This window comes from Folsomia candida, unplaced genomic scaffold (genome assembly GCF_002217175.1).
Source record: "Folsomia candida strain VU population unplaced genomic scaffold, ASM221717v1 Fcan01_Sc043, whole genome shotgun sequence".
Lineage (NCBI taxonomy): Eukaryota > Metazoa > Arthropoda > Collembola > Entomobryomorpha > Isotomidae > Folsomia > Folsomia candida.
In genome coordinates this window covers 532,617-557,720 of record NW_019091235.1, presented here as the reverse complement: position 1 = coordinate 557,720, position 25,104 = coordinate 532,617, and the positions used below count along the sequence as shown (strand labels likewise).

The 25,104-nt window shown below is 37.0% G+C and overlaps 4 protein-coding genes across 5 annotated transcripts; 2 read left to right on the top strand and 2 right to left on the bottom strand.

The window, feature by feature from the left end:
* Positions 1 to 3,482: 3,482 nt before the first annotated feature.
* On the bottom strand, positions 3,483 to 5,657 carry LOC110861592 (zinc finger protein 728). The gene is made up of 3 exons (XM_022110722.2): positions 4,941 to 5,657; positions 4,750 to 4,852; positions 3,483 to 4,467 (listed from the first exon to the last, which is right to left on the bottom strand). Exons 1-3 carry the CDS (start codon positions 5,247 to 5,249, stop codon positions 3,695 to 3,697), a joined length of 1,185 nt encoding a protein of 394 aa, XP_021966414.1. The 5' UTR covers positions 5,250 to 5,657; the 3' UTR covers positions 3,483 to 3,694.
* LOC110861591 lies at positions 5,040 to 10,492 on the top strand. 2 transcript variants are annotated; one of them, XM_035844808.1, is made up of 4 exons: positions 5,040 to 5,147; positions 9,163 to 9,409; positions 9,499 to 9,590; positions 9,927 to 10,492. In XM_035844808.1, the coding sequence occupies exons 2-4, from the start codon at positions 9,166 to 9,168 to the stop codon at positions 10,206 to 10,208; spliced, it is 618 nt and encodes a 205-aa protein (XP_035700701.1). In that variant the 5' UTR covers positions 5,040 to 5,147; positions 9,163 to 9,165; the 3' UTR covers positions 10,209 to 10,492. The 2 variants fall into 2 exon arrangements, with proteins under 2 accessions (XP_035700701.1, XP_021966413.1); XM_022110721.2 differs by lacking the exon at positions 5,040 to 5,147 and adding an exon at positions 8,895 to 9,049.
* A 436-nt stretch (positions 10,493 to 10,928) lies between these two features.
* LOC110861596 lies at positions 10,929 to 13,971 on the bottom strand. Its single transcript, XM_022110726.2, has 5 exons — positions 13,781 to 13,971; positions 13,291 to 13,371; positions 12,644 to 13,221; positions 11,435 to 11,996; positions 10,929 to 11,082 (listed from the first exon to the last, which is right to left on the bottom strand). Exons 2-5 carry the CDS (start codon positions 13,357 to 13,359, stop codon positions 11,035 to 11,037), a joined length of 1,257 nt encoding a protein of 418 aa, XP_021966418.1. The 5' UTR covers positions 13,360 to 13,371; positions 13,781 to 13,971; the 3' UTR covers positions 10,929 to 11,034.
* A 4,222-nt stretch (positions 13,972 to 18,193) lies between these two features.
* On the top strand, positions 18,194 to 23,195 carry LOC118433150. The gene is made up of 6 exons (XM_035844810.1): positions 18,194 to 18,576; positions 18,661 to 18,929; positions 19,581 to 19,733; positions 19,829 to 19,926; positions 21,324 to 21,792; positions 23,040 to 23,195. The coding sequence occupies exons 2-5, from the start codon at positions 18,797 to 18,799 to the stop codon at positions 21,504 to 21,506; spliced, it is 567 nt and encodes a 188-aa protein (XP_035700703.1). The 5' UTR covers positions 18,194 to 18,576; positions 18,661 to 18,796; the 3' UTR covers positions 21,507 to 21,792; positions 23,040 to 23,195.
* The last annotated feature ends 1,909 nt before the right edge of the window (positions 23,196 to 25,104 follow it).

The following is a 25,104-nucleotide window of genomic DNA, read 5'->3' as shown; positions in this document are numbered from 1 at the left end:
GCTAAAAAATTCTGCCAAATTTTATTTTGTAGAAATGCTGTAATTATGTATTTTACAAATTTTAGTATAGGCTTTGCGCGCCTGTCCGTACGTGATTGATAATTTTCCATATTTATGTCTTTCAAATTGAAACTCGATAGGGTGAGGAAAAACACACATATCTTGTCAGGATGATCTTAGCATCACTGTAAAAAAAGTTGAGTAAAATTGCCACCAACACAACTGTTGGATAAAAGTCGCCCGGGATTGCACGAATAATAAGCAAAATTTTATTTTTTGACTCAATTTTGAGTAACGTTTATCCAACTTGTTGCTTTGGTGGCAATTTTGCTCAACCTTGAGTAAATATTGGTGAATTTTTTTAGTGTGATTGATTGTGGTTGATTTACAAATGATTAATTTTCTTGAGCTATTTAATTCAATTAGTATGAATCAAAAAACTGCAAAAACTGACACTCGGTACAATCTGCTACTTGCACACAAAGTATTTGAAACAAGTTTATTAAAATGATATTTTAACCTCTTTGGTACCACTCATTTGTAAATAAAATTTCGGATTTCATAATTATATGTACCTGATAGCAACCAATTAGAATTTTCAACCGGATTCGAATTCTTGAGTTTTTTGACAAAAAGCGCGAAAATTCTACTTTTTAGCATTCGTCGGTACAGAGAAAATGCAAAAATTTGTGGAGAAAAACAACGCAAAATATTCACTTTTCACAATCGAGTTTTCCACAAAATGCTGAAGAAATATTATTTTTTAAAGAAATTTTGATGTCAAGGTAATTTATGCAGTACGCACATTTGTGAATTTCTTCGTCAACGGAAAATAAAATGACTTCCCTTCGTCGTAAAGAGGTTAAACCTTTGTTTGCTTAACAATACAGCGCAAAATTACCTTGCTCGGAAAATGTTTTGCTAGAAACCACAAAATTTTCCTACATGTGTTTTCTTAAGTCTTGTCAAATCTGTCAGGGACAGGGGCCCCCGCAACCTTGTGCCTTCCGGCCCCAAATTTATAGTTCCGCTAGTGGCTACCGACAAAAAGAAATCGATTCACATATGTATCTACTCGATCCAATAAAAATCTGAAAATACATATTTTATTTCGCAGTATTTTATCATCTTGTACATATATATTGGGGTAAACTATGCTTAGAAAATATACATATATATGTACGTAGAAAGCATGGCTTGGATGCCAAAATCTGCATGAAAAAAATTTTACCTACAGCTATTTCATGCAATAAAACAGGTATCATGCTCGAATGCATGCCTCTGTCATCTGTATGTATTTTTACTTGAAACACCAAACATTTCAGACAAATAACCTGATTCGATTTGTCATCCACTTGACAGACAATATAAATATGTCCCAGAGAAAATACAAACGATAGTATTAATCCTGCTAGAGTAATTTTTCACCGCACTTTACTAATCCTCAGCCGAACCGCATAAGGTGTTCGAAATTATTTAATATCAGTTTATTTTGTTTTGAAGTGAATAAATAAATACTGAAGAATTGATTTTTTCCAGTCTTAAGACTAAATGAATGCCTTTTGGAATGAAAAATATTTTAATAGGTACATATGTATTTACATATGATTTTTCTTAGATGAGGCTATAGTTACTGCAGGAAAAAAATCATCTAAGTAAGCAATCACTACGGTTTTGAAAAGCTTAATTTTTTCAGATCTAGGTCAATTTCCATCCGATTTTAATGAAATTAGTGTCCAGAGTCAATTATGGCAAATTAGAATTGAACTGTCGACCAGGAGGCTGGAATAGTGCCCTGTTACTGAGATATGCAGGAAAAACACCATCGAAAATGTGTTTTATTGAGATTATAAGAAAATGAAGGCCTTCATGCTAAATGTAAATGAGCAAAAAGTTGATACATATTTTTTATAAAAATACAAAATTAAAATCCCGAAAATCAGTTTAAAACTGAGAAAGTTTTGATGGTGGTCAAAATATTGCCTCCCCCACCACCACCAAGTTTAGTTGCTAAGGCCCAGCACTCAGAAAAGTGATAATTACGAATAATAAAAGGGTACACTGGCTTACACTACTACTACTACTAATAAATTACTTTCAATTGCGAATAAAAACTATTAAATAAAAGAAACCCAAAAAAGGAAAGCTTAGATGAGACTTAAGAAGTGCGATAAAAAGTATTTAATAAATTTCTTCTCCAGTGAAGGATATAGAATTTTAATATTTCCAGCATCAGCGCCCCATTTCATTCACTATTATATAAATAGATACAAATATACAATAACTATCAAATTTCAAATATGATGTAGCGAAACATATTAAAATCATTTGCTAATTGTTTTTGTCACTAAAAAATTATGAATGCTTGCAATTATACTTAAAGTTGATACATAATATACAGGTCTTACCAAATAGTCGACTCCTTTCCCCAGTAATATGCATACGTGAACATGTTGCTTATATAATTTAGTATATAAAATAAAATGGGGCGCTGATACTGGAAATATTAAAATTCTATACCCTTCACTGGAGAAGAAATTTATTAAATACTTTTTATCGCACTTCTTAAGTCTCATCTAAGCTTTCCTTTTTTGGGTTTCTTTTATACAGATATGATAATGATTTTTACTAGTTTGTACATATTATGTAACAAAACCGACAAAACATATCATCGAATTCGTCACACCGACAGAGTTAAACGGGAACGCGGCAACGCCTCAGAAATCAGTGACGAAGGTGACCCCGGGAACTGCTCCCTTCGTAAGATGCGGATAAACCGAAAAACGACGAACCAAATTAAGCAGGGATTGCGAGACTGCAAAAAAATTAAATAACACAAGCGGAAGAGATGATAAAAAACGAGCCAGAGAAGAAGGGTCACAAATGTATTCGAAAGTTTGCACAGAAATTTTTATGATGCAATGGCAAAGGATAAGAACCGTTTTATTCCGTGTAATTTACATATGTACATAAATATGAAAAAATAATTGGTCAAAGTCGAATACACTCTTAAAAAAATCAATAACCGTTGGTATTGATACGTGACTCTACCGCGTGGTATTGATCCGGTATTGAGTTAATACTACGTGGTAAAAAATTTAATACCAATTAATATTAAAATTATTACCATAAGGTATAATTTCAATACCGGTTCTATACCAATATGGTATAACCGTTTAATACCAAGGCGGTAGAGTCACGTATCAATACCGTTAGGTTTTTTTCAATACCAAGTTTCTAAGAGTGTACATATATTGAATCATAAATGCATACTTACAATAAAGTGAGATGAACATATGTACATTGTACTTACATACTTACGTCTAGTATGATACATACTTTACACTATCAAGTTTACTTTGACTTACATATATATGCTTTAAAATCTGGTAGAGTCACATATTGACACACGCCGTAATCCGCACAACCGAATTCAATGCTAACTAAATAAATTCAGTTAAGTGAGTCATAAAAATTGGCAGTTTTAACATAACTTCTGCAAGCAGCTTTATTAATTATTATCAAAATGATGAAACACTTATGACAAAATTCTTAAAATGTTAAATTTTCGAGACAAAATTTCGGTAACTAATGGAAATTTACAAATTTTTCCAATTCGCATTTTAGATCGACATTTAAACCACTCTGTTTGTATTACATATTTAAGTTTTGTTCTCACCAAACAGTGGGGACACTACCATACAAATTGAATATTTCTCTCTCCCGTGCACCGTCTCAGATGTGCCTGCAAGTCTCGAACCCCAAATCGTACCTGGCATAAATAACAAGCAGCACCTTCCCTTCTTACAACTCCGTTAAAGTGTCCTTTTACATGCAGCCGCAACTCTGGCTTGCTAAACAGCCTCTTGGGGCATACGTGACACTGGAATTCCTTCAATCTGTAGTGAATCCGTTGCACATGAGTCATTAATGATATCCTGTGGAAACTCGCATAGTCACACATTTTACAAAAGAACCGCTTTTCCCCAGTATGGGTGGCCACGTGGGCTCGAAGCGCTTGGCGGCTGCTGAACCCCATCTCGCAGACGCTACAGGGGAACGGCTTTTCCTTCGTGTGGGTGAAAATGTGCCGCCTTAAGTTCCCACCAAAAGTGAAGGCTCCCTTGCATAAGGGGCAACGGTGGGGTTTTTCCCGAGTGTGGGTTCTCATATGACCCACCAGCTGGCACAGTTCGGGTTTCCTTTTCGGACAAAAGTAGCAGACGAAGAGGTTCGTTGCAGGGTCGCGGGTATGGATGTCTTGGTGTCTGCGGAGTTTATATTTGTCAAAGAATGCTGCCGAGCACGTGGAGCATTTATGGTCTCGCGAACGTTCTACGATACCATGAACGCGGGAAATATGACGTTTTAGCTCGAAAGGATACTCGAACTTGGCGGAACAGTCGTGATGAGGACAGGACAACTTTTTGCGGGTATTGTCCGACTTTGTGTGGATATACGTGTGGCCTACATACATAAATATGTGTGTATGCATGCAAATTACTTATTTATTTATTGTACTCTAAATAAAGTTGTGTAAAATTTATTCAAGTTGAGTAAAATAGAGGATTACGAAACAGTTGGGTAGAATTTCAGAAATCGAGAGACAAATTTTACACAATCGAGACATCGATCCTCTATTGTACTTGAGTCAAGCCCCTTGACTAAATTTTGTACAACTTTATTTAGAGTGCATAATTAGTAAATAAATAGTACTAGTTAATTAACCAAAATAATAATTCCACTCACGTCGCCAGTTTGAGAGAGTCGACAGTACTTTGGGACAGTGTGGACAGGCGTAGGAGTTCTCGCCCTTATGCGACGAGATATGCACCTTCAACCCGAGCTTACTCTACATAATCATAAAATTAATATTATAATTAATTCAGGAATTGCATTCGTAAGTGAACTATCTTTTTTAATTGCGTTTATGTACATACCTTGAAAGATCTTTCGCACTCGGTACACCCAAATGGTTTCAGGGTTGAATGGGTACGATTCTGATGAGCGTCTAGTTCATAACCGGTGTAAAAACCCTTCTGGCAGATGTCACACTTAAAGTTACAGAGTCTCGGGCCGGGCGGGTGTATCCGTTTCAGGTGGCGGTTTAGTTCCTTTTTTATCTTGAAGTACTTGACACAATTTTGGTAAGTGCAAGCATATAACGTTTCACTCTGGCCATTTTTCGTGGGTTTTTTACGCTTTAAAGAGCACTTTTTCTTCGGGATGTGGCAATATTGTGAGTCCATTTTAAATGGTAATCATTACAATTGACCTGAGAACTGGACGGACTGTGGAGACGAGGAGACCGATGTCTGCTTCGAGTGTTTCCTTAAATTATGCTTATCCTACAAGTTCGGGAACTTTTCTAAGAATTCCATCGTTAACTTTTTACGGAAACACTCTCAATATTTATTAACCATTTATTAGACCCTGCACACTGCACATAGATAAATTGTTTAGTTTTAGGTGACTTTATTTATCTTTCATTTGAAACTTTAAAATTTCTAGGTCAAATAAAGTAATACTTACACTTCGGAGAAGGAATAAATAACTAATTGTGTAGTATTCTAAAAATGTACATCAGTTGGAATTTTGGTGCATTAAATTGATACTTAGATTTATACATATGTATGCACATACGTACTTTGATATGTACAAATTTAACTGCTTCCATGAGTCAGATGTTCATACGTATGTATATACCGAACGTATATGCATACATATATGTACATACGTACAGATAATTAGTGCATATTCGGCTTTTGCAGCAGGTTGACCTTTTAAGCATAATGGGGAGAAACATGAGACAATTATCTCACAAATTGCTCACAATTCTGCCCAGGTGGCCCTTGTTTTTCAGGAAATTAGTTATGGCGTTGCTTAAAACTGGTATTTGATACTAATTTTAATTTCATATGAAAGATTACTAGTTCGACTAAAATTGCCAGGTTAGTAGAGGTTCATATTTTATTTTTGGTAAAAGATGTGAAACTCACTCCCTTACTTCACTACGTATGTATAGTTTAACAAATTGTATTTCATATGTACATATTTGCGTACATATGTGCACACATTCATCTATCCATTACCTTTAACTTACTGAAGAGTAAGAATTATAGGATTCGACAAAGACATCCAACGAGTATTTCAAAAGTGAAATTAAACTATTTTATTATGTTCACCTTATAAAAAGAAAAAAAATTGCAAAATATTTTAGGCGCCAAAATTTTCCCTGGGGGGTTATGAGACTTTTGCGATTGTAAAGTGATGACACAGGGCACAACTTATCTCACGAACGGGTTGATAGAATTGCACTAAATTTTTCTTCTACACTCCTTGGATCAATACCTTGGTGCGTTCTTCGAATTGAGTCGAAATTCGAACTTTAAAGTCCAAAATTTTAATTTCGAAAAATTGGTTTTTAGTTGTGACGCAAAAAGTATGGCGAAATGTTCGTCGGTTGGATTTACCCCAATTTTTGATATGTTGCAGATATTTTGTAGTAGATCAATACTTAAATCACCCTAAAAGTCGAAATCGACACGCGTGACCTTTTTTCGGGGGTCGAAAGGTCGCGATGTCAAAGGTCACCGACCTCAATAAATGGGGTACCGTTGGAAAGGCCTTGACGAGTGGATTCCGAAAATATATACTTTATGGGGTCTAGGACCTCCCCTTGCAAAACTAGAGACAGGAGAATATTTTTGAGTTGTTCCCATTTGTGCTTCCGTGTTAGCTCCCAATCCACTGCCATGTTAAATTCTGGACAACTGCAGATTTTCGTTCTTTACCCTCCAGACTTGCAGGGGGTGGTCCCAGACCCCACAAAGTATATATTTTCGGAATCCACTCGTCAAGACCTTTCCAACGATACCCCATTTATTGAGGTCGGTGACCCTTGACATCGCGACCTTTCGACCCCCGAAAAAAGGTCACGCGTGTCGATTTCGACTTTTAGGGTGATTTAAGTATTGATCTACTACAAAATATCTGCAACATATCAAAAATTGGGGTAAATGATTTACCCCAATGATTTACCCCCGTGTTTCGTGTAATTTGAATTAAATACAATGCCTCCGATAACCACCTCGTGAGTGGGAGTGGCTCGAAAAATTTCCAATGCATGGTCGGAATTTTACTCACTGGCTCATAAAAATCGTTTCGTTAAAATTGAATATTTGCTAAGAACCACACCCACTGGGGGTGTGATTTCTCAAATTTAATTTTTGCATCGTGTTCTCCCCATCATCCGGAGAAAAACGACATATCACATACAACGGTTTCGTTAAAATTGAATATTTGCTAAGAACCACACCCACTGGGGGTGTGGTTTCTCAAATTTAATTTTTTCATCGTGTTCTCCTCGCCGAGCTGAGAAAAATGACATATCACATGACGTGGTTTTGTTACAAGTGAAAATTTCCTGAGAACCACACCCACTGGGGGTGTGGTTTATGAATTGTAATGAGTTCATCGGAATCTCCTCGACGAGCTGAAAAGAATGCCATATCACAACCCATGTTTTCAAGAAAATCGAGAAGTCTCCAAGAGCCACACCCACTTGGGTGGGGCATATGACCACTTGAATCTTGTGGAGGGTGACCTGGGTGTCGGTTTATCTTTTCGCCATGCAATTAGAATTTTGCGCTTTGAAACTTAATTGCATTACTAAATTGTATTTTACACAGTTTTTTAACTTGTGACCCTCATTTCAAGGGGGTGTGGTCGTATTTGAAAATTCTGAAAATATATATTTCGTAGAAACCTTCAAAGTTTCGAAACTTTGAGAATCGGTCGACAACTGACAATTTGGTGACAATATCCATTTCCAATGTATTTGGCATTAGAAGGTCGGCCACTTAACCTATCTACCAAAAAAATCAAGAAAAAAGTTCTAATTATAAAATACATACCGTAGCACATTTTGGTAGTGTCAATCTTCCACCTTGTTCCATGGACAATGAGTCATGCTAACGTGATAAGAACCATCATGATCTAATGTGTACGCATAGATACATAAATATGTATGTACATATTTAATAAAGGTCTAATATTTAGGCTACATTTCATATATCCAAATGGGCTGTGCAAGTAGCATGTGATCGATTTGAGTGGGAGTAGGTCATCTTATCCTGGCCATGTTAAATATAACATGGGGCATATGTACATACATATTTATATACATATTTACCATAGGAGAAGAGGTTAGAATTCTCAGAAAATCGATCACATGCTTTGTGCATGGCCCCTATGCATATTTGACACTCACAGGGTACATGTACACATATTTACTTACAAAATGCATTGATGTAAATATGTCTTCGGATTAGTCATCCTCGTACAGTTTATCGACGAATGATGCTGGATTCTAATAAACCCTCCAAACGAATGTAAATAAGTAGCGTCAGAGCGATTCAAGTTTCCTTTAGCGTTTCCGTATATGACCTCGTCCTAACTCTCATGAGGTCAAAAATATTAGCGTCTTCAAATTCGCGGTGGAATTTCCTTTAAAATGACACCCCAAATGAAAATTAAGTTTTTTTTGACCTGTGACCTCGTCCACAAGGTCATGAGGTCAAAAATATTAACGTCCTAGAAATCGCGGTCAAATTTCCTTTAAAATGATACCCCATATGAAAATTAACGTGAACTTAACTTTGGACCACACCCCCTGGCGCTGTGGGGGTGGTCCGATTGACCCCATTTTCGAACTCGACCGAGAACTAAAAATTAGAAGTACAATGTCGAAAACCGCTTTTGATTGTGTTGAGGCATTCTAAAGATATCCTGCTTACGGACGGACGGACGGACAGACACACAGGCGGACAAAGTGATCACAATAAGTAGCTGACGCTACTTAATAAAAATTCTGTCCTTTAAGTGTTACATTTTTCTTAAAAGTTTTCATTCCTTAACCCACTGCCTACTTGAGTGGACAAATCATTTCCAAATTTCTCTTTAAAATATTTCCAAGAAAATGGGGGTTCTTAACTGCTTCTGTGGTTCACTGCAGACTTGGACGAAAGTTGTCGCAATTTTGCAAATTGTACGGAGAAAAACAATCCATACTATTATTTTTTTTACATATATTATTTTTAAAGTTACAATCTATGTACAATCCCAACATTTTTTAATTGAGGTTATTTAACTATTCGTCAGATTATGGTATCAGCTTCACTTTACGCTGGCGTCAGTATTCTCATTACTGGTGATCGTCTCACACACGCCGATCCAACTGCCCCCAACGGAACCACGGCCGGGGGGATAGCGACAACCACGTCGGATTCTCAATTTGACCCGACCTCAACCCATCCCTCAGACCGTTTCAATTCTGTCAACAAATCCGCCATGATCCAAGCCGTGGAAGACTTGAAACAGAGTACGATTAAACTGGTGAACCTTATCGGTACGAAAAAAATATGTGGAATTTTTAAATTTTGCAAATTTTGAATTTTATAAAAATACAACTCGCTAAAATCGAGACTCAATTTGCAGGTGAAATCTTAATCATGGTCAGCACTTACGTCATTCTGAAGGGACTCGTCAACCTGGTCTTGTCCATCATTTTGTTCCACGGGGCGTCAAAGGTAAGATTGCACTCTTAGAAATCCAGTATAAAAATTGATACGAAATACCGTACACGCCACGCTATTAAAAAAATAACATTTTTCGCAATCTGATGTAGTCACGCAAATTCCTATTTCTCGGTAATAAAGTTGCTACCGCTTGGTATTACACAATTATATCGTCATACGGATAATAGATTTAACCGGACGGGTAGAAATGTAATACAATGTGGTAGCAACTTTAGCATCGAAAAATCAATAACTGCATCACTCTACAAGATTTCTAAGAGTGTAATTTATTGCAATTAGTAATTTTTTTCCTTGAAATTTTTGTACTTTTTTACATTTATTTTATAGCGAATCGTTGGCAAGTGTCGACCCTGGCTCATCGCGCAAGCCATCTTTCTCTTTCTGGAGACCGGCTTCTATTTTGTGAGCTTGTCATCCTCCTATTCTGACGAACGTGCCGCCTGTATCGGAGCTGTTGGGCTTATCATCAACGCGTACTGCATGTGGGTCGTGTACGCTTTCATAAATGAGTTGCGGGGGGAAAAAGCAGCCAATAAGCGGGTGGGACTTGGGAAAGCATGTCATGAAGAAAAGGAGTGTTTTTGCGCTTTTGCCCATTTTCATTTTTAAAAGGGAAATATATAGCAATTGGTTTTGAAGACATAGAATTTAATAAAATTTTGACGTGCGTGCAAGCTTAAGTACAATTTTAGACACAATTTAACTGATTTGCATGCAATATTAACTATACTACTTAGTATGCATAAATAAAATATGTTTTCTTGTGCTGCATTTTTGGGGAGATGTATCTGTTGCCCGTTATTTCTTACGATTACGAAGCTAATTAAATACCATTCTGTAAAATGAGTCGTTAAAATGAGAACTTTTGTGAATAAATTATATCTGCATGCAAATTTTGCCTTGAAAAGTGCACAAAGAATTTCTACATTATTGCTTCTGACAAAAAGAAATCGATTTATGTACTCGTTCTAATAAAAAGCTCATTCAAACGGATATGTACATACTTCATTTCGCAGTATTTGATTCTCATGAATTGCAGTAAATTATGTTTGACTCGGACATATGTACACGTGGAAAACATGAGTTACATAAATGGCAAAAAAAGTTTTACCTGCATTGATTTCACGTAATAGGTATAACCCTTATCATGTTAGAGTGCATATACTTATTTTTATTTGAAATACTAAACATTGCACCCACAAATGACATGATTCGATTTGCTATGTATGCATCCATTTTACTGGGAAGAGCCAGAAATGGCGACAGGTTTGCAGGTCAGACCGGGACAGCAGGCTCTGGTGCCCATTACAAATAAATGAATGGTTCGTATACATTGCATAATCATCAATTTATTCCCAGCCTATTTTATTGAATTATACATGACACAGGTTACATATGCACATACGTACATACCAATAAACTAACTCTCTAGTATTCATTCACGCCACATAAAATTTCTATTATCAAATGGAGTAATTGTGATCTGGAAATATTAATAAAAAATCAATAAAGGTTTTCCTCTTCCTCTAAATAATTGTTTTAATACATATTTACTACACTTTTAGAAATGCGGTTACGATTATAACCAAAAAGTAAACGTATCTGGCTTTACCGCCGTGGTTATGAATTTGACACCAAGTGGTTACAATTGTCACCGACTAATTATAAAGTTTCACCGACTTGATATGAAATTGTCACCAGAGCTAATAAACATAACCAGTGGGTGACAAGCTCATAACCCGCGGCGGTAGAGTCACATAAATACGTTTACTTTTTGGTTATACATAATCGTAACCCCATTTCTAAAAATGTATTAATCAACTTGATTTCCTTACCGAATCTCTCCCGTTGGGAAACGTTTTCACCAACCGATCATATAAATCAGTCCTAGCTGCCATGTTAGCCTCCCTTTTCGCATCGTAGGAAACAACCATCTCCACTCTTTTCACGGACTCCGACCCTCCGGAACCTTTTGGAAGAAACTGATCCACACTGGAAAAACCGGGAAAAACTGAATCCGAGCACACGTGCAAGCTTTCCAAGACCGGAAAACTCTTATGGTAATCAATCCAGCCAAATTTTCCACGGCGACTTTGAAATGAAATCTTGTTATTCATTCCCATCTGTATCTGGAAGACTTTCATTGCCGAAAATACCGGGAATTTCCATTCCATTATCTTATCAAAGGCCGAAGGGAAACTGATTGAAAGTTTTTCCAGCGTGGGGGAATGTTTGTGCAGCAGTTTGTACAGGTTTTCTTGGAGGTAGTCTCCTTTTTGAAGCTCGGCATCATACTGAATCTCAAAGGTAAGTTTTTTCAACGGGGAAGGAATTTTGAGCAGAACCTCGAGCCCATCCGCGTTCAGATCTCCGTCCAAGGTCAGGGAAGAAAATGATCTGAAATTATGTATGTTGGTAGCTAATTAATGTCAGAATGTATTAATTATTAATTACCCTCTTGGCTACCAATTACACACATTTGTATAACGATTTTTTATCACTTGATTACCTTAAACTATTTTTCGAAATGTTACTTTGCCTACCAAGTACACACATTTGTGTAGCAAAATTATTTTTCTTAGATACCAAAATATTTTTTGGTAATTTTAGGTTTTACAACTTGATAGATACCCAGACTACCAGAATGTTTAAAATCCCCGAATCCCCTAATGGAAATAATTTTGCTACACAAATATGTTTAATTGGTAGGCAAAGTACATAATATTACGAAAAATGGATTGGTAGTGAAGTGATAAAAATCGTTAAATCGTTACACAAATGTGTATAAGGTACGCAACGGAATATTCCCGAGAAATAACTGGTAACAAGGAGGTTAATCCGCTTCTTCATATTTATCTAGCTGCATATGTACTATCCTCGCATTTAGGCGTGTCACCTCATTTGCATAAATCTCACTATGCCCATTTTCGGAGGTACGGGCTTTCCGTGTTGAATAAACTATGTCTCTGGTGAATGCGTCAAATTATGCAAATGAGGTGACCGGCTATAGAAATTCGACTATACTTAAATAAGTACATACTTACGGAGGTAACTTTTGTAACAACTTCATCCTCCCAAATCCATCCAAATAGCTGTAGTATGTCCGCAGACATTCCAATGCTGGGCAGGCGGTAATAATTTGCGCAACTTTTTCTGCCGCGTCATCCTCCAACTCCCACCAGTAAGAGATCCCGAGGTCCTTCAGCTTTGGGAAAAGCGTGCCCGGCTGTAATGCAGGGACATCCGGATCATTGGAGCATTCCAACTCTAATTCCTGCAGGATGGGGGCTGACGTGAGGATGATTTTGTGACAAAAGTCCTTCCCTGGTTGGTTCCCTCCTTCACAGTTGAGCCAAAGAGATTTTAGATTTTCCATGAGCGGAAAGGGGACTTCAGGATCCGGGGAAGGGATTGATTCATCTTTAACCTCCAGAGAGACATGGACCGGAGAGAATTTCAATTTTTCGATGATTCCACCCCATCCGTTGTCTTGGCATAGTTCAATATCCATCCGTGTCCTGGCCTTGAGAACGGGGGTGGCACTCTGATTCCAGACCTGGCTCACTAATCGACATTCCTTAATGTCCTTAACCGACAGGAATTTGCACAGGGAAGAAATCACCTTGGGAAAAGGGGTGAAATTATAAACGAGTCTTTGCAACATGAGTGAGTAAGAAATATTTATTATTACATTTGGAATTAGAATAGCAGGCCTAGATTGGGAGACGCCGACTTCATTGTTAGAATAAGATAGAGACATCGGACTTCCTACCTGGAAACAGAACAGTTATTCTTAAAATATAGAAAAAAACATCACATTTTCAGGGCTTTCTAATTGATTAGTGATTCTAACTAATTATAACTAAATGGCAAGTTTAAACTAATTAGTACTTACTAGTTAACGTTAACTGGTACTACCGAAGTTAGTTTTAATTAATAATTAATAATAAAATTACTAGAAATCACCAATTAATCGGCTTAATTAGCAACCTGCGTTATACCAATATACCAATATTATATACCAATTAATTAGACGAAATATTTTCCTTCTAATTATCAGTTACTAATTAATTGGAAATGTGTCAAATTTTTAATAACTTATATGTGTAATTTATCATAAGTATTTAATTACGAATTATTCTTCTACAAACCCCATTATAAATATGTATATAATAACTTACTCAAATTCCTCCTCCTTCTGGATAATAATGATAAGAGGAACGGATAACTGAATTAATCTAACTTGTCACTTGTAAGTATTTAGCAAAGATTTTTTTGCAACAAGTACAAAGTAGCATGATAGTAAATAGCAGATGTGAGTGAATGTATTTCTGCCGCCTTCATCAGCACTTTGTCTCCCAGGCATCATTTTCTCAAAATGTGAATAAAGCTATCCCGCATCAAGCTATCCCACACCCCCGCAACACGCTAAAAAGCAAGGCCAAGGCAAAATATTATCTAGCATGAAATATAATTTTCCTGTACACTTTTACACCTGTAGAAGGGGGCAGTTGAACCCTGGAAGCTTGTGAATAAATCACTTCAAAACAGGTGTGCACAGCAAAAAGGCAGGCAGTGCTTTTTTGCCCCACAAAAATAGGTGCCTTTTTGCCCTTTTTCTAATTGGGGCGAGATGAGATGAAAACCCTGGGATAAAATTAAAATGAAAGTTATTCCTTGCGTTTTATATACTTTTCGCAAATATGACCTTTAGCCAAAAATTTGATTAACTAAGCTGATGACATTGTAGAAACAACCCTTAACGAAAAGTATTCAACAAACTTGAAGCATTGATGAAAGCCTCCAATACAATTTTAAAAACATTAAATATATTCTATAATTTCTTTAATGCGTTCTAACGACAAGAAATCGGTTTCAATCGTCAAAAATCGAGCAAAAAGACACGACACAGGCAAATAGGCAAAAAGGCATGGAAAATAGCAAAAAGGCTGCGTTTTTGCACACACTGCTTCAATAATGTTATCCATACGACCTGATAATTCTACCTAATAATATAATATAATAATAATAATAATTTATTCATGACAATTTTTACAAGGCTCATGGCCCATAGAATTACACGTTAGATTACATCGTAAAGAATTAAATAACAAATCAATAATACTACCATGACAATTATTTCCTTGCAAAATTATCCTGGGGGTTCTCGCTTAATAACATTCTACTAAATAAGGTTTGTGTATGTTAAAATACAGATTCTTAAACATTTGCATTACAACAAGAATAAGACAACTTGATTAAAACACAGTAATATTGTACGAAAAACTCAATTAAAAATTAACGTCATTGTTTGCAGGATTCAAGCACTAAAATCAAATAGATAACCATCAGACATAATTAAGTATCAAATTTATAAACGTAGAATAAGAGCATTATTATTCACAATTCCATCTCAACTAATTAGGTCAATACGAACGAATTCATTTGATCAAATTAAATAACTCAAAGTGGTGGATTACTAAAATCAAACCATTAAATACTACGGCATAATTTATAAACGTAAAAAGTAAACAGTCAGTATTTGCTCCATGAACGATACTAATGTCAAGTCATTTAACTGCAGACCCTCAAAATTAAATTCATAATTCCAAATTAAATTGCAATATTATTCACAATATCAACCGATTATGCTAATTCGCATGACAATAACTGCAAAAATCAAACCATTAAATACTACACATAGCAAATCTCCATTTTTCAAGTCCTCATAAGAAAATCATGAAACTCCAATTCTGAAATTATCCATTTTCACTAGGCAAGCATCTATTTCCCTCATCAGTGATTTCATGTTGGCATCCATAATTGAAAGTATGTAGGCTACGCCGTCATTCGAAATTGGTTGGGATAATTTTGGGCTTCGTTTAACGTCTTTGAGATGTGGTCCTTCCAGGTAATGTGTATCGGGTTGATCGTCTTTTTCGGGTTGAGCGTCTTTTTCTACAGGGGGCTGTCCACACTTGGCGTGGTCCAATTTCTCTGTCTTCTCCGTAGGTTTAGTTTGGGCTGTGACTGAATGGCTGACGTCATGATAGGGTGAGATTCTAATTTCTTCGGTGACTTGAGTCCCATTGACGAGAAGGTCGGCGCCTCGGAAGTAGACTTTGTTTCCAAGTTTCTTTTGCTCAAGGAATTCTGGTATTTGTCGTCTCTTCTTTGCACGTTCCCCTTTACTTAGGTCCTCCACAATTGAGATTTTGGCAGGGATGGCTCTTAACTTGTGGCAGTTTCTAAACACCATATTGTTTTGCTTGGTTGATGCCAATTTCACCAGCACCGATTTACCGTTGGACAACGGACAGATATCTTTAACAGTGATATCCACTTTCAAACAATTGGAAAGAAAATCTGTCGTCTCCTCCATTGCAGTTTTGGCAGAATAATATTCATATCCATGAATTATGATGTTGCATTGTCGATCACAATTTGCATTTGGTTTGGTTTCATAGCGAAGAATCGTTTCTGCATTCTTCCTCACTTGCTGCTCCAATCCGATAAACTTATTTATGAATCTGTCCAGTTCACTCTTAAAGTTGAACACTTGCTTCTTTATGTGGCTCAATTCTTCTGCGTGATTAACAAAACTACTTGATAAGAACTCGAGTTTCTCTTTCGCTGATTGTGCAAATTCTTGTAGATCGAGTTGCACATTGTCAAGTAGCTGAATTTTGTGGGCGTTTTTACTTATATTATTCGTTGGGGGCTTATGCACAAGTGAATATTTCTGATTTTTCCCCATTTTTCGAAGTGGTATGAATTTACAGCAGAAATTCTTATGTGGGGGTAATCGCGATGAATTTAGCTTTATAATGATATAACTTTATTAGTATGACTTGTACTTTTACGTAGTGAAAAACTCAAGTTAATGAGAGCTCAGAATAAACACGTCTGCTCGCTTCAATAACTAAACGAGAACCCGATAATTCTACTTAAAATTTTGAACAATATGAGGTTTGCAGCACATGATATCAGCACAAATCTCATTTTTCTCCAAAAATTTCACTTTTCCCCTGACCACTCCCACTTTCAGGGGGTGTGGAAGCAATTTATGGGGGTGGCGGGGTAGAATTAGCGAGATGCGGGATAACGAGTTGAGGGGTGGGTTGATACGGGCCGCGGGGTAGATTTATTCACATATGAAAAGTTTGCCCGGCATCCTCAGCTGTCGAATAAAATTGATTTATTTAATAAATAATTTCTAACTCTCAATTCACAATTTAACACAGCAAGCAGGCAATTTTAAAAAACCATTCCAATTTAAGAAATATGGAAGAATTGCTGAAAAGAGTTACTTTTGCGTAATGTAAGCTTTTCATGCATGAAAATCTCTCTCTTTTTTTGTGTTTTAAGTCGCCCCACTATTTTTGATTCGCGGTGGTGGTGAGTTGGCAGAAAGAAAGGCAATGAACAATTAACCTTGGATTGGAGTGAAGGTTAACAAGAGGTAGGAAAGAGTCGTAGTTTAGAGTCCGAACAGAGCAGACTTACTGCTGAGACAGTGGTCCTTATAGTGAACAATTGGTGTTAATAATTAGTGAGTTAATTGTGACAATAAATTGGCGTTGCATTATTGAGATCGTCATTTGTTGTTCACACATTATTTACACCATTTCTCGGAGGAAAGCAGAAGTCTCATCCTTTCAATTGCGAAGAGACTACACCCACCCAAACCTGAATAGGCTCGCTGCTGGTAGTGGGAGTGGCTATTCAAAAGTTACTTCTTTGCAGAGGTGGGCAAGATCAAAGTTTTCGAAGATCAAGATAAAAGATCAAGATCAATTTTTGCGTCCCACAAGATAAAGATCAAGATAAAGATAAATCTGCCGAATACTAAAGATAAAAGATCAAGATCAAATCTCAGATCAAGATCAAATCCCAGATCAAGATCAAGATCAAATCCCAGATCAAGATCAAGATCACAAGATCAAATAAATTCCAGATATGTTGCAAATATTTTTTATACATAAACCGATAAATACAACTAGGTGTAATGTATGTAGTGTGCACTGTGCACATTACAAACACTAGATAAGTAGCGAAAATTGGTTGTCTGACCAATTTTAGTTATTCAAAGCTGACAGCGTCAACGTTATTATAATTTCGTATAGTTATATAATACATAATGAAACATTTGCTCTGATGTTTTAAGTTGCCCTTATACTTCATTTCTTGGTAAATTATGTAATAGTTGAAGTATCCGGTCGACGGGCTAACAATATTCGCATTTAGGAAGTAGATCGCCGATTGAAGAACTGGTTCCATTAATCAGTAAAAAAAAAATTAAATCCCGTACGAGTGTTTTTCGTTTCCTTGCATTTACTTCGAGTAATGGACCAAGGTGCTATTTTTAAAAAATATCAATGTTTCAAAATGCTACTTTTCATATTTGAGATTTGATCTTGAACTTGAAGATCAAGATCAATATATAAGATCTTACCGAGCTAGATCAAGATCAAGATCAAAAGCTCCAGCCGAAGATCAAAGATCAAGATAATATCTTGATCTGGTATCTGAGATAATGATCTTGCCCACCTCTGCTTCTTTGGAACTGATGGTATCACAGTTGGTCAAATGGACACATTTTCAACCTGGTACGATTATTTGACACAATTTTTAAGTAAATTAACAAACCGCAACTTTTACTCGGTACCGTTTAAAAAGTGTAATAATTACACTTTTTAATTACTCTGTAATTATTGTTCTTCTCATATTAACCCGGGCCATCTACACCTCCCCCAAATGATGACGACATCAAAGTTACACTCCGTCCCGATGGCATCGTAAATTCTGACGAAATCGACATCGAGTACACGGTTAAAGTCGAATATGCAAATGACGACGTGACTTTTCCATTATATGACGAATACAACGAGGGCGCCGGTTGGCGGTGGCCCACGTGGTGATAATCCAGCAGATCCCGACTATTCATCCCTTCAGCAGGACACGTTAGCGGTGCCGGGTAAGTGAAATATTTTTTTTACTTCATTTAATTTCCACATTGCAATTAAAAGTTAACTACATAAATATCTGACTTAAACTTAAGGTACGTTTCGTCCTTCTTCCCCCTTGTCGCTGGAACAATATTACAATCATCCTGGCAACATGATAACAAAGAGTGGGTCCACGGATGCCGAAATACGGCGGATTTTCCGCGGCTTGAAGATTCGGAGAATGGCGGGATGGGAGACTGGCGTTGTGCCACAACGGTTGTGGACAAGGGTTGGCTAGCTGATGCCAAGAAAAAGGTCGTCCCGGCAGTCGCGACGCGGTCGTCCGGAATTTGGTTGGACACTGATTGGCCCATGGTTGTCGGTATGTACATAAATCCCTACTAATTTCTTCATTTATACGACGAATCTTAAATCGTGTTAATTAAATATTTGCATTACCTAGCTCAACTTTTGAGTACAACTTGTCTGTCTGTTACGGAGTTTTTTTTGCATCAAGTAATGCTTATTAAAATGGACCCGCTCCATTTTTTAATAAATAAGAAGAATCATTGGTATCGAAAAATAGGAGGCAGAAAATGATGGGAAACAATCGATGGAATCGAATTTTTAATAAAAATTGATAACTCAAAGTATGAATGAAAAATTAGGATAAAAATTTCTTATCCTCATTTTTCATTCATATTTTGAGTTGTTATCAATCAGACAATCATTCATATCCGACCTCTGTTTTTAAAAATATAAATAGTTGAAATTATATTTGAACGTAACGTACTGTAGGAGAGAATAGTGGAATTTGGTGGTTGCAAAAGAGAGCAAGGATAGGAAGCAGGGCGGTTAGCCTAGTGGTAAGGTGTTCTCCCGGCATGAGAAAGACACAAGGTTCGATTCCTCGTACTACTCTTCCTTCTTATTTTTGCTCTCAACGCGTATGCAATTCACCGAAAATCCCACAGTACCCAAGTCAAGTCAATTGTTGTAGCGGTTAATTTCAGCTATTATTCCATATTTACAGCTCGTCTTGCTTCGCACGTGACAGGAACGGATGGACAAATCGCTCAAAGCCTGACGGAAGGTTGCTGGGTGGTAGTGAAGGACGATCTCATGAAATCCCTCGGTGCTTTGGGGGCGGAATGTGTCGCTCGGAAAGACCGCAATTGGGAAGAATGTGAGGGGAGGAACGGAAATTATTATATTATAGTATTTAGTATATACCTCGTAGATTTATATATTAAGTATTTTCCACTAATTAATTAATTTCAGACAATAGTGTTCTCCGCGTCGTCGATCCCTACAGACATTGCGCCATCTTGGATAGATCGAATATAGAGCAGAGTCCCTTTATTCCTAAGGCGCAACAGGTACTTATGTATATTTTTCCGAAATAATGCGGTAATGGTTATCTAATTCAAATAATGTTTGTCTTACTTAATTATTTATTTACAATTAACCCTATTTTCAACCTGCACCGGAATTATTTGGTTAGTTTTATCAAAAGATCAAGTCAAAAATTAGGAATTATCTGACACTTATCGTTCCGTTGAATGGTCCCTCAGAAGAAAAATATTGCCGGCAAAGTTAATTTTTTTTAGTAAATATCTCTCCCTTTCCCTCCACGAGCCGAAAACCAAGGCGCTCCACACTGGTCCGGATTGCTTTATTTGTTTTCCAAAACCTCTAGCTGTCGAACCATTTAATTTTTTCGAGTTCTGCCTTCGGGGATCGAGACATGAAGTTCCAAGGGGTATAAGCTATGCAACTTTCATTGAAGCCACACCCCTTTGGGGGTGTGGTCACAGGTGAATATTTATTTTCTTGCATTACCCCATCAAGTGGGGAGTCATTTGAAAGGTCTAATCAAGCTCTAAACAACTCCGACCATTATTTGGACATTATCGGCACACCCACTGCCAGGGGGTGTGGTCAAAATACAAATTTGAAAGTTTTGTTTTGATAATTTTGAGGATGTATTTTCATAAAATTACAATATTCTATATTTTATGAAGTATTTCTGCCCTCTAACTTAATTAACAAACAAAATAGGACCAAAATTATAAATATAGTTATGCCTCCTCAGGGGGTCGCCACTTCATAAAATACCCCGGCTCGTAATAAATTTTTTAGAGGGGTTTTGTTTACCATATTTCCTTCCCCCAGGACTGGGCAAGATATTTCGAAGCGATTGTGTTATTTGGAACACTCGAAAATTTCATACGTGACAATAATTGGAGCATTCCTGATATTTTGCTTATGGCAATTTTCAATTACATAAATTCAAATCTCTCTGCCTATTTGTAATGGTGGCAGCTGGTGGCAGCAGTTTTTGTAAATTAGATATGGGGGATTAATAATACATTTACGGTTCCTCAGAAAAGCACAGGAATAGACAGGAATTTCAACTTAAAGTTTGTCCCATTTAGCCCAATGTTATAAGCCAAGTTTGAGTATACGCCACGCCTTCACCCGTTGAACAATCCAAATGAAACTTTGAAGTTGAACATCTATGTCAAAGGTACTGAAGGGGTTACTTCGTTTTCGAATCGGTGAGAATAGGTTTTGGCCAAGAAATTCAGTATTCCGGACCAACGTGCGCTCGTGGGTACTTTTGACCCCTAATATTTTTCTTCAAAGGGGCCATGGAATGATAAGCGCCCTGTGATTCCTATTTTTGACTTGCTTTTTTGGTATAACTCAGAAAATAATCCGGATGCAGGTTGAGAAAGGGTGCCATATTCGAGTAAACTTATATAACACGTAGGATCCCAAGGACTTCACTCACTTGCTTCACTTCACGTCTAAACCACCTCGTCTCCCGGATAATTCAATGTCTAGATTTTTTCCCATGGAAGTGGGAACAATGGAACTCAAATTTCCAACTGCTTCCCGCCGATGTTACAATCTCTTGGGATGGGTCGGCTCATTTCACCTCGTACGTGAATGAACTAAATCCGGCAGAACATGGGGAATTGTACGCGGTTCTGGAGCAAGTTATGTCCGCGTTTGTTCCACTCTTTGAAAAATTACTGACAGAAATGGGATCAGCTGCAGAGGCTGATCCCATTTCAGAGGATTTGAAAAGTCAAGCATACGCCGGGCAAGGAAGCGAGACAGTGCGGGAACCTTCGTGTCGCCATTATCCGTCAGACCCGTGAGATTGCGAGGTCGAGGCGTGCAAATTTTGGTGGAAATGAGCTCGATATTTTTGACACCGGAAAAGGCAAAACTCGGTAAATATTTAATATATAGGGTGGTTAAAATGTCACGCTGCAATTTAAAATTTTTCAATGGAAAAAATTCGTAATTTCCATTAGTTGCCAAAATTTTGCCTCTAAAATTCAACATTTTGATAATTTGGTCATCAATTTTGATGTTGGAGTTGAATAATCAGCAAAAATCTCAACCCCGAATCATCGTAACTAAAGTATTTAATGAAGATTTATGGACTTTTCCCTTTGCAAAATTTCCCATTGTAGCGTGACATTTAAACCACCCTGTATATACGCATGATTTAGAATTTCGGTTGTAAAGTTGTAACCATTGGCCGCGGAAGCAGTGGGGGCGTTCCGCGGCCACTTGTTGTAAATAGTGTGAGATGAAAATTTCAAGCTGAAAGTCAGACTGTGTAATGCTCTTCATTCATTTAAGTCTGGACCATGCACTCTAAATAAAAATGAATAAAATTTACTCAAGGTTGAAAAGAGGATGACACACAACAACAAAAGAAAAGAGGTAAAATTCGTCCAACGTTATTGGGTCACCTCAATGGCGGGTAAATTTTGCACAATGTTGGATCAATTTTACCTTTTGCTTGATTCATCCTCTGTTTTGCCCAACCTTGAGTAAATTTTACCCATCTTAATTTAGAGCATGGCTAACTACTGAAATTAAAGATGTGCAATGTTAAAAATGTGGCCTTCTTATGGACAGACATCGGATATGAATGACCGATAAAATCTCACTCAAAATATCAATGAAAAACGAGCGTTAAAATCCCTAAAATATGACCATAAAAATGACTTGTTTTTTTATTTTTGGCTTGTTGAATACTCTATTTTTATCAAGAAAACAATCTCTTAGACGATTTATCTAGTGCCAAGGAGCCGTTCTTAAATTACATAACGCTAAAAATTGATTTTCTCGACCCCCCCTTAACATAGCGTACATAGGCACGATATCATTGGGGCCTAAACCCCCTCCCCCCCCCCTTCAAGCGTTACGTAATTTAAGAACAGCCCCCAATGTATTAAGTCATCCCAGAAGAAAGTGATTGTTAATTTCTGTAAATTTCTCGCAATGAATTAAACCAGAAAAAAATATTTTTTCATCGTCGTCAGGACATTTGGTATATATTCAATATTTAAATGTTAGAAGTTGGCCAACATTCATAAAATGAACGAAAAAAGCCCCAAGTATGATGGAGAATACGAATATTTCTCAAAACCCGAAAATGACAAATATGCTTTGACCCACGCAGAGGCGTTCCTTGGATTGGGACGACCTGGAGCACATATTGAGTCCGGCCTTTTCAAAACTTATGTAAAATATCTAGTCATTACGACATTGGATGTATCTAGCTTGAAAGTGTCTCGTAAAATTAAGTGCCATCTAGCCCTCTATATCCATCTTTCAAACCGCGGAATAAATTTTACATGAAATAATGTTGGGCTCATTTTAATTTCTTTATCACTGATTGTAATTATAATTTGTAACGTAGCTCATAGAGTTAGAATTTTTGGTTATAATTCCATCCCTTAGGATCAGTACTGAAACCTAAAAAATGGTACCGAGGGAGATCCATAGCTTAACGTTTGCAGGAGTATGCACAACTACTACAATAAGATGCATTAATTCTGGGACCATATATGTAATGGATGTTACGGTCGTGATACGGGAGGGAGAATTCACTGATTCAAATAAAAGGCGAAAAAATGAATGAAGAGTCCTATATTGCATTAGATTTAAATATGTCCGAATTTTCAGAAAGAAAGTGTTCAAATCTAACACTTAATTGCAGAAGAGAATCCATAAAAATCACAAAAGATTTTACATGCGTCGCGGAAAGAGATTGACAAAAACCAGTGTCCTTCGAGAAACGACAATTATCTTCGTCTTGCACCTTGCACCTTGACCATAATTTTTCAGAGCGACTAGTATTGCTCCAGAATTAAAAACTTTTCCATAATACGACAATTTTCTTCGTTCGAATCAAATAATTTAACCTTACAATGCGATGGTGTGAAGTGTAACCCTCCGATTTGGTTGAAATTTTAAAATTTTGTGGTCCAAGTCAATACAACCAATGTTTCTTCAGGCAGTTTGTGCGATGGTCAGAATTTAGCAAAATATTTGAGGTCAAAGTTGAGTAATATGCAATTTTTAGCACCGTAAGGGAATGGAACTAATGGAAGTGGAGTTTGCTTCATCCGCCTGGTAAAAATCGCCCGTTTGTCAGGTTTGACTTCAAATATTTTGGCGAATCCTAATATCTCGCCTGAAGAAACATTGGTTGTACTGACTTGGACAACAAAATTTTAAAATTTCAACCAAATCGGAGGATTACATTTCACACCATCGCATTGTTAGTACTCAGGATGGAATTTTTAAGCGAAACGGCAGATTCTTTGATTTCTATTAAATTACTCCATCACAGGACTTCGGAATTTCAGTACAATGAGTGGTACAAAATGAGCCAAAAGTACAAGCTCTTTTCGCGTCGATTTCACCGAATTTGACATAAAAAATCCAAAATTTATTTTTGGGTAAAAACATCAATATACCATAGGTATTTTCGAATTATATGCAAACACCCCCCCTTCAAAAATTGGTAAAGGAAATTGTGAAAAATGAGAAGGTCAATGTGCACTCGGCACTAAAAGAATAAGACCCCAACTTGCATTTGCAATTTGACTTCCCCCTGGAATACGAACATTTTGATGCATCAAGAGTTTCAAAATTCGAAAATTGGCGGTTTTTTTTTGCATACACATAAATCATTAAAAAAGTCATGGTCCCACTCATTTTCCGTCTGACAACCTGATGCCAGAATTTTCTCCTTATGAAGGGCTACATTTTCAGCTTTTGTTGCCTGACGAGAAATGCGTGGGACCGTAAGATTTTTGGGGTCAAAGTTTCTGATCGAATGACTTATACGGCAAGTGCCGTAACAAACGAGGGCTAATGATATACCAACATTTATTTTTTTTGTATTTTAATAAGACAACATTTAAGTAATCCAGTATGGTTAATTAAATAAGACGCATGATTGAGTGAGTGCGACAAAGTGAGACGGATACGGCACTGACGCGCGATGGTTGTGGATACCCACCAGAACCCGAATCTCACTCTGCCTCACGCTAAATATGGAAAAGAGTTTTGTAGTACACTTGGTCTGGTTTTCATCGAGTACCAAACGGGAGTGTTTCTTCAAAGCAACTTTAAAGCGTTGCCCGTTTTGTGCCTGCCCAAAATCTGTCCTGGGCACTAAATACATAGGTTTAAGCTAACCAAATTCCGTCCAATTAACCAGAAATCATTACAAA

Bases quoted from the DNA above. Each gene is read 5' to 3' on its own strand.
- LOC110861592 (XM_022110722.2), bottom strand. From the start codon at position 5,249: ATGGACTCACAATATTGCCACATCCCGAAGAAAAAGTGCTCTTTAAAG. The intron at 4,853-4,940 runs GTATGTACATAA...ATGATTATGTAG, and splicing joins AGTGCGAAAGATCTTTCAAG to AGTAAGCTCGGGTTGAAGGT. The intron at 4,468-4,749 runs GTGAGTGGAATT...TTATGTATGTAG, and splicing joins GACTCTCTCAAACTGGCGAC to GCCACACGTATATCCACACA.
- LOC110861596 (XM_022110726.2), bottom strand. From the start codon at position 13,359: ATGTCTCTATCTTATTCTAACAATGAAGTCGGCGTCTCCCAATCTAGG. The intron at 13,222-13,290 runs GTAATAATAAAT...CCTTTTCCCAAG, and splicing joins CTGCTATTCTAATTCCAAAT to GTGATTTCTTCCCTGTGCAA. The intron at 11,083-11,434 runs GTAAGGAAATCA...TAATATTTCCAG, and splicing joins TTCCCAACGGGAGAGATTCG to ATCACAATTACTCCATTTGA.
- LOC118433150 (XM_035844810.1), top strand. From the start codon at position 18,797: ATGGGAGACTGGCGTTGTGCCACAACGGTTGTGGACAAGGGTTGGCTA. The intron at 18,930-19,580 runs GTATGTACATAA...CCATATTTACAG, and splicing joins TGATTGGCCCATGGTTGTCG to CTCGTCTTGCTTCGCACGTG. The intron at 19,734-19,828 runs GTGAGGGGAGGA...AATTAATTTCAG, and splicing joins AGACCGCAATTGGGAAGAAT to ACAATAGTGTTCTCCGCGTC.
- LOC110861591 (XM_022110721.2), top strand. From the start codon at position 8,981: ATGGGGGTTCTTAACTGCTTCTGTGGTTCACTGCAGACTTGGACGAAA. The intron at 9,050-9,162 runs GTACGGAGAAAA...ACTATTCGTCAG, and splicing joins TTGTCGCAATTTTGCAAATT to ATTATGGTATCAGCTTCACT. The intron at 9,410-9,498 runs GTACGAAAAAAA...CTCAATTTGCAG, and splicing joins TAAACTGGTGAACCTTATCG to GTGAAATCTTAATCATGGTC.